General features: G+C 48.3%; 1 protein-coding gene across 1 annotated transcript; it reads left to right on the top strand.

Moving 5' to 3' along the window:
• Positions 1-1,607: 1,607 nt before the first annotated feature.
• On the top strand, positions 1,608-2,742 carry LOC124232604 (transmembrane epididymal protein 1A-like). The gene has a single exon (XM_046649553.1). It carries the CDS (start codon positions 1,704-1,706, stop codon positions 2,589-2,591), a length of 888 nt encoding a protein of 295 aa, XP_046505509.1. The 5' UTR covers positions 1,608-1,703; the 3' UTR covers positions 2,592-2,742.
• Positions 2,743-8,400: the final 5,658 nt, after the last annotated feature.

Genomic DNA, 8,400 nt, shown 5'->3' with positions numbered 1-8,400 from the left:
ACTAATCCCATCATGGGGGTCCCACACTCATGACCTCATCTAAACTTAATCTTCTCCCAAAGACCCAACCTCCAAATGCTGTCACACTGGGGTTTAAAGTGTCAACATGTGAATCTGAGGCGGGAGACAAACTTTCAGTCCATAGCTGGTATCGTGTTGATTACAGTATTACTCATTTACTGACCATTGAGTTTATTATCTTGAATTTCATAGGTTTATTAAGAATTTATAGTTTTTCTTGGAGAAATAACCACTTCATGTCCTTCGCCCGTTTTTCCTACTGAGATCTTCATTTTTAATGTTTTGATTTGTAAGACTTTTTTACATTGTAAAGAGACTAACATTTTGTTGCATAAAATTTTACAGTTTGTTTTTCTTTCAAAATTTGTTTTGTAACAGGAATTTTAATATATAAATAAATTATTAATTGCAATGTTTAATTTCTATTAATAAAAAGCTTTAAAAATTTTTAAATGTAAGGAAGTTTTTCACTTTTTTTTCTTTATGATTCCTCTTTTGGTATCATTCATAGAAATACTTGAACCACTTCAGCATCACAGGTATTTAGCAAGGAACGTTGGTAATAACAATAGTAAAATCACTAATAATCACCACCACGTATCAACTATTTACTACATATCAGACACTCTACATACATTACTCTATTTAATTCTCACAACAAACCTATGAAGTAATTACTATTCCCATTCTACAGATCAGGAAACTGAGGCTGAAGAAGACAAAGTGACTTGCCCAAAGTCATGTGACTTGCAAGTGTTGGAGCTGGGGCTGGCCTGTGGTCAAGTGGTTGAGTTCGTGAGCTCCACTTCAGTGGCCCAGGGTTTCACCAGTTCAGATCCTGGGCGTGGACACGGCTCTGCTCACCAAGCCATGCTGAGGCGGCGTCCCACATGCCACAACCAGAAGGACCTACAACTAGAATATACAGCTATGTACTGGGGGCTTTGGGGAGAAGAAGGAAAAAAAAAAAGATTGGCAACAGATGTTAGCTCAGGGCCCATATTTAAAAAAAGGAGCTCCAAGAGATCCAGTTAGCTTTAAAAAAAAGTGTTGGAGCTGAGATCAGTCACTTTGCTGTGTACCAACTCTGGGTTTTGTGAACAGATGTGTATACCTGGATCCACATCGTGGCTCTGCTGTGCTGGCTGCTAGGTGTGTCACCTTGTGCATGTCCCCTCACCCCTCTGAGTCTCAATGTCAGCTGAAAAATTTGTTTAACAAATTTTGTCGATTTAAATGACAAAAACTGTGCAGTGTGCCTACCACCGAGAGACAGTCGCTACAAAAGAGTAGTCACCACACCTCTTTGCTGGAGCACCCTCACTCTTTCCCTCCCCTCTCTTTGTAGAGGGGTGGCGATGGAGGGGTGGGTGAGAGAAAGGGGAGACGAATGCCTGTGGTGAGATGCAGAGGCTGAAATTCTGGGCCTAGCAGACCCAAGTAAGGAATAGAGCGAGGTGCAGAGGCGCATCCCTGAAGGAGATCCCACCCAGGGAGTGACTCACATTTCCAGCAGGGCAGGTGGTAAGCGTTTCCACGTGTGTGAGTTAGGGGTGGGGCTGGATCAAGAACATCTCTCCACGGCTCAGAAGCAGCCACTCTCGCTTGTGAGGAGAGCCCTGTGAGGTTGCTGCTTATCTGCCAGCTGTCACCCTGTTGGCCTCGACACCCACACCGAGATCATGGGTACCCTCGAGGGACACCTGCTGCCAGGGATGTTCTTCCTCATCTTCTCACTCTACTACTCAGTGCTGATGTCCTTGGCCCTGCTACGGGGACAGAGGTTCCTCAAACCCCCTCTACCCCCAAGGGAGAAGCGAGGACACAGGTCGTGGCCGTCGGTACCTGTGGAAGGGGTCGTGAAGGCAGTCATCTCTGTGATCGGCATCATGGCCCAGTTTTTCTACCCACCAGGAGAAAACCGACTGATGATGGTAGACTGGGAGGACCCTCAGCGACCATTCTTATTCAAGGACAGCTGGCAACATGCCACCATGTACGGGTTCTTCCTAGTCAGTGGTGTGGTGGACATCTTGAGCCAGTGGTGTTGGGCGCGGCAGAATATCAAGCTGGAGCGAGCAGCCGAGGCCCTGGCCTTCTATGTGCTGGCGCTGCTGATGGCCTCCCACGTTGAGAACAAGGGCGCCCTAGAGATCCGCGTGCACCTCCTGTTGATAGTGCCTGTCATCCTGCTCGGCCTGGTGCTCACCATCGAGGTCTGGGCCCCTGACCAGCCTCCATTCTGGGTGTTCAAGGCCTGGATGTGGCAGGTGCTCGGCAACTGGCTGCTGCAGCTCTGTGTGGTAATGTACGTTCCTCCCTCCGGGCAGCCCTGGAAAGGAGACAACCCCACAGACCTCGCCTTCCTCACCATCTTCTTCTGCTGGCATCTGGGCTTTGGAGCCGCCACGGTGGCCGCTGTCTATGGCCTCTGCAGCCTCTGGCACCATCACTGGTCCTCCTGGAGAGAGGCCCCAGGTGCCAAATACCAGCCATGCCCCATGGGCTCCAGCAGCGAAGAGCTGGAGAAGTTCAGATCAGGCACCGAGCTGCAGGACGGGAGCGTTTAGGTTTGGAATCTGTCTTTGTGCTATGCCCTTTGTAATGAGAGTTTTGAGGACGCCCACCGTGTACACGGCAGAGAAATGTCCTGGATCTGCAATGTGGCTTTCGATCACAGGAGTCCTCTTCCTTGTTCCTAAATAAACCCTCCAGCTCCTAGGATTCCTTCTATTTATTGCTCGCCTCTCTCCAGGTCTGTCTCTTCCCGGTCTCCCTATTCAGTCTGTCTGGTTCCTGGCCATGGACCTACAGGGAGTGAGAATGAGATGTAGTGCTTTTCTCTGAAGCTTTTGGGATCCAAGAGGAGGAAACAGAGGGAGACGGAGAGTCACTGGGGACTCAGGGAGGGTTCTATCTGTCTGCGGCGGGGCCGGCTCTGTGTGTGCATGTGTGTACCTGCAGCTGAAGTGTTTCAATGTGTGTGAGCGTGAGAGGGTCTGTTTTTGCATCACAGTGAGGGCTCCTGTTGTCTTGACTTCTCTCTGTTTTTATTCACACTAAGTACAGTGGGATGAAGAGCTTCTGTTTTTGTTGTTGCTGTTTTTCAATCCAAACTGAGTGAGGCTCCTTCTGCCTTCCGAGGGAGTAAGGGAGGAGGGGAAAAGGGTGGCGATCACTTCAGCAAGGGCTCAAGTCTGGGGAAAAAAGAGGTAAGGGAGGAATTCCCAAAGGTGTTTGGAAGAAGCGAGGATGACAAATATAATTATCAGCTGTCTGTTTTCGGCTGTGAGGTCAAACAACTTCAGTGTTCCAACTCCTTCAGTCAAGTCTCCGATACACGTCCATCAGTCTCGCGCGAGTGATTCTGGGGCGAGATCAGAGGAAAGGCCATATTTCAGTTGGCGGGAGGGGAAAGAACTGCCATGAAACGTCAGGTTGAATGAGCTCAGTGGTTCTGAAGATGCAGGGACTCAGAGCTGAGAGAAAACCTGAGAACGCCAGCCCCCTGGAATTTGCAGATACTTTCAGCCAGGCCTTGAACTTCTCCCAGAATGCGGAGAGGAGGTGCTAGTACGTCCAGTGAAATAGTGAAAGCAAACTGTATAAAAATACTTATCCCGGGTACCGTTAGAAAGCCACCGCTTCTAACAGCATGAATCTGCTTCTGTAAGATGCATAAATCCAGCACTTGGAGGTCTGAAGAGGCAGGAAGAAGGGAGGAGATGCTGGCCGTAGATGGGGAGAAAGGACCATAGAGAAAAGTGCCCATTTATGGAGCAGCTGCAATTACGCCACCTCCCACGCTGTCCTCAGTGAGTGAAAAGCTTTAAGTATAGAGAGGCATTGGCATTTGCAGGATGGAGGACAAGACAGGCGGCACATTGTCATCTGAAACATCCCTGGACACTCCCTAAGGAAACAGTGTGCAAGAGCGTGGGAAACACGCCCTGGCAAACTCCGGGACAAGGGGTGAAGGCACAGAGGGGAGCAAGGGGAGGGATGGGGGTGAGGCAAGGCTCCGGCACCCCACACTGGCAGGGCTTAGAGAGGAAGAATACTCTGGATCTCCAGGAAAAGCAATGTGTGTTCCTCCAGCAGCTGGAAGCATGCCAGCCCCAGCTTTCCTCCCCAAGGAAGCAGGAACCAACCTCAGGAGAGGCCAGCACGCTTCTCTCTGTCCCCACCCGGAAAAGCCCAGAAGCAGAGGCAGATTTACTCTAAAGCTAATAAAGCTTAAGCTCCAGGCTCCCTCGCTTCACATCTCCCATCCAAAGCCCAGGGAGGGGCCAGAACAAGGTGTTCCTATGAGTACTTATCACTGAAAAATTGCAAAAGTAAGGCATTTCTGTGTTCTTTTTTCTAAAGAGAGACCTCCAAATGGTATAAACTCTAGACTGTGCCAAACCTGGCTGTGCCCCAGCCCTGAAGGCTTAACACAGATTGACTTTCAGGATGCCTTACGATAAACACATCTCTCAGCCTGTTAGGGGAACACTGTTTATTCAGGGATAGTGTTAAGACTCTTCCTTCTTCAACTTGGAAACAAGGAGCTTAAAACGCTAATGACATCACACACTGGCTGAAAACCACCTGTGAAAGCATAATCCCTCAGTCAACAAACTTAAATGCATGTTATCAGATACTAGGCCTATTTGATAAGGAGGAATTAGAGGTACAGAAGACTCATGGCCCGGGGGAGAGGTGGGAAGTAATTTCCAGAGGTAGGTCCTATTTGTCTTCAATTGTGCTGTGTGGGGAAATTTTTGTCTGACATGTCTGGCCCTTGCCAGTGTATTAGTCAGGGTTCTCCAGAGAAACAGAACCAACAGATAGGTAGAAATTTTAAGGAATTGCCTCATGAGATTGTGAGGGCTGGCAAATCCAAAATCTGTGGGGCAGGCCAGCAGGCTGGATGGAGACCCAGGGAATAGTTGATGTTGCCATCTTGAGTCTGAAGGCACTCTGGAGGCAGAATTCCTTCTCCTTCAGGGCACCTCGGTCTTTTCTTTTAGGGACTTCAACTGATTGGATGAGGCCCACCCATATTATGGAGGGTAATCTGCTTACTCAAAGTCTACTGATTTAAATGTTAATCACATCTAAAATACACTTTCACAGCAATATCTACACTGGTGTTTGACCAAACAACTGGGTACCATGGCCCAGCCAAGTTGACACATAAAATTAACCATCATACTCAGCATATTGGAACATGGCCACTCAAACGTGATTTATGTCAACTGCATGTCTCGTGATTTTTGGAGACCTTCCCAAATAATAACGGTAACTTCATTTTAAAGGAACTTCATCATTATGGGTTCTGATTGGAGCACGACTATGACTATATAATGCTGTACGGAATCCTTCTCTTCCCTGTTCCATCCTGAAGGAGAGAGCTAGAGTAACAGGTGTGCAGGTAGGTGACACTTATTTTTAAAGATTAAAAAATAATGTTTAGAGGGTTTTTTTTTTGATTATTCATGTTATACCTTTTAGACATCTTAGAAAATACCAAAAAGTATTTAAAGTATTTTGAAATTTACTGTAATGCCCTTACCCCGAATTAATTACTGCCTTGGAGAGCTAAAAGGGTAGGAAGGGATTTCAATCACAGAGTGGATAATAGGGTTTGTCTCTCAGAGATGGGGACTTTCCTGGCGATGATGACTGATGTGCCTGATGACTAAGGCACAGATGACTGAAAAGACTCAGAGGTGGAAGTCAGTGAAGATGAAGAAATCCAGAACTCGGCGACCAGCACTGTGAGAGGGAACTGAGCAAGGAGACTGACACGCCTGGGAAGAGGGCAACCTCAGGCTGGAGGAGAACCCTGGAGCCCCAGCCCTCAGTGAATTTTCAGGGGGACTTAAAGGAGGGGCAGAAGACAGAACACGTGGATAGCAGGAGCTTCGAAGGAGAAGCTGATCAGGGTTAAGCAGAAATGGCAACGCCTACCCCACAGACGTATTGTGCGAAATAAGTGCCACAGATACCACACTTAACAGCGAGCATGGGGTACAGTAGATGCTCAATAAATATTAGTTTGAGAGACCATATATACAATGGGCAATAACCAGACCACATATAAAAATAAAACTCTGGGGCCGGCCCCGTGGCTGAGTGGTTAAGTTTGGGCACTCCGCTGCGGCAGCCCAGGGTTTCGCCGGTTCGGATCCTGGGCGCAGACATGGCACTGCTCGTCAGGCCACGGTGAGGCGGCGTCCCACATCCCACAACTCGAAGGACCTGCAACTAAGATATACAACTATGTACCAGGGGTGATTTGGGGAGATAAAGAAGAAAAAAAAACCAGAAAGAAAAGACGACAGATTGGCAACAGTTGTTAGCTCAGGTGCCAATCTTTAAGAAAAACAAAAAAGACTGGCAACAGTTGTTAGTTCGGGTGCCAATCTTTAGGAAAAAAATAGTAAAACTCTGGCCCACAATCTGCAGCAGCTAGCCCAGGAAACCAATGCACCATCCACGGTTGCGGGCCCAGGAAGCCAGCCTGTTGTCTATAAGTCAGACTTGTAGAAAGTCAGCTAGCTATTTCTAGTGACCAGTCCAGGAAGCAAAACAATAAGCCCCGTAACAGTAGACCCAAAGTGGGCAGGACCTGATGAAGAAGTAACGCTGTCCTAATTTTGCCCCACTTCCATTTTAGGACCAACCAGAGAAAGCTAAATATGCGCCCCTAACCAACCACATAGGATGCCCCACTTCTAGTGAGCCCACCTACAGCTTCTCCCTGCCGACGGTCTCCAGTCAAACCTACTGAAGCCTTTCCTCTTTTCCACTATGAAGCTTTCCTACTCCTCTGCCTGCCTTTCAGTCTCCGCCAAAAAGCAAATGATGGTGGCTGACTCCCTTGCTATAGCAAGCTCTGAGTAGTTAGGCTTTTTCTCCTTTGGTTGGTCTTCATTTACTTCGACATATTCAATTCTTTCATTTATTCGTTCAAGCAGTTACTCGATATTTATTTAGCGTCTACTATATGCCAGACCCCCTGCTAGGCCCTGAGAATAATGAAGTGACCCAGATGCCTGGGTCCCTCCCTTCAAGCTGATTATGGTCCAGTGGGAGAAGAAAGGTAAATAAACAGTGAGCTAAATGCAATCTGAAAGGGGCTGTAAGGAGGGACAGCTAAGCCAGACTTGGGGAGCAGGAAAAGCTTCTAGAAAAGTGATGTCCCCACAGGGACATGAAGGATGGGTATGGCCAGGGGAGGAGGGATGGGGGGAACATTCAGGAGCGGGGGAAGGACCAAGGGGAAGTCCCCAGGTCATAGCCTAAACATTGAAGGAAGTGAACCAAAGTGGGACGGTAGACCTTGGTGCTTGAGCCTGGAGTGGCAAGCATGAAGGCAGAAAGGCAGACCAGGGTCAGATTCCTTCCAGGCAGCAGGAAGGAATTTGGTGTTCATCCTGAAACCAATAGTAATGATCCAATTTCCATTTTGGAAACATCACTCAGGCTCCATGTGGAGTGAGGCCTGGAGGAGGGAAAACCTGGAAGCAGGGGGACCAATTCAGAGGCTAAGACATGATGGGGCTGGACAAGAAGAAAAGTGCATGGACTGGAGAGCTGATGGAGATGGTTCCTGATTGGACCTCATGGCTGGAGTCGGTAGGGTGAGAGAGAGGGGAAGAAACCAAAGCTTGGACAGCTGAGGAGGAAGATAAATGCCCTCACTGAGAAAATGAAAACTGGGACAGGGGCTGGAGGGGAAGAGATGAATTCCGGTTGGAGACACAAGGTTTGAGGTGTTGTTCTGGAAGTAGGTGGATGTATGAGTCTGGAGCTCAAGAGAAAGGGATGGGTAGAGAGGAAGGTCTGGGACCATCACTGGTCACTAAAGCCATTCCCGATCACCAGGGATGGATGAGCTCACCCAGGGAGAGGGGGTAGGGAAGGAGGCTTGGAACACAACTCTCAGAGGCACCACATCTCATCGGGAAAACGAAGAGAGGCCCTTGTAAGGCAGCCCAAGAAGGGGAAGCCAGGGAGGTGGGAGGCAGGAGAAACTTGTAACACAGAAAACAAATACTGCTATTGTTCCCAGACTGGGAGTAGCCAGCAAAACCTTATTTCTTATTCCCAGTTCCTCCTTGCTTTCCTTCTCCTCCCAGAGCAGGATGGCCCCCAGGACATTGGGAGGGAACTTAATCTCCCAAGACCAGTGGAACCGGTCCTGCAGTGTCCCATAGTGTTGCCTCAGCTGCATCAACAAAATGCGGGTCTTCGTACCATCACACAGTAAAACTGGATGATGAAAGAATAGAAAGAAATGAAGATGCTTAGGACAAAGACTTCCTCCTAAGTCATGCCCAGCAAAGGGTTTGACCAATATCTTGGTAAAGTGAGACCGGAAGTTAA

This window comes from Equus quagga, unplaced genomic scaffold (assembly GCF_021613505.1).
Source record: "Equus quagga isolate Etosha38 unplaced genomic scaffold, UCLA_HA_Equagga_1.0 HiC_scaffold_8415_RagTag, whole genome shotgun sequence".
Classification (NCBI taxonomy): Eukaryota; Metazoa; Chordata; class Mammalia; order Perissodactyla; family Equidae; genus Equus; species Equus quagga.
The sequence above is the reverse complement of the archived record's forward strand: the minus strand, read 5'-3'. Positions and strand labels throughout refer to the sequence as shown.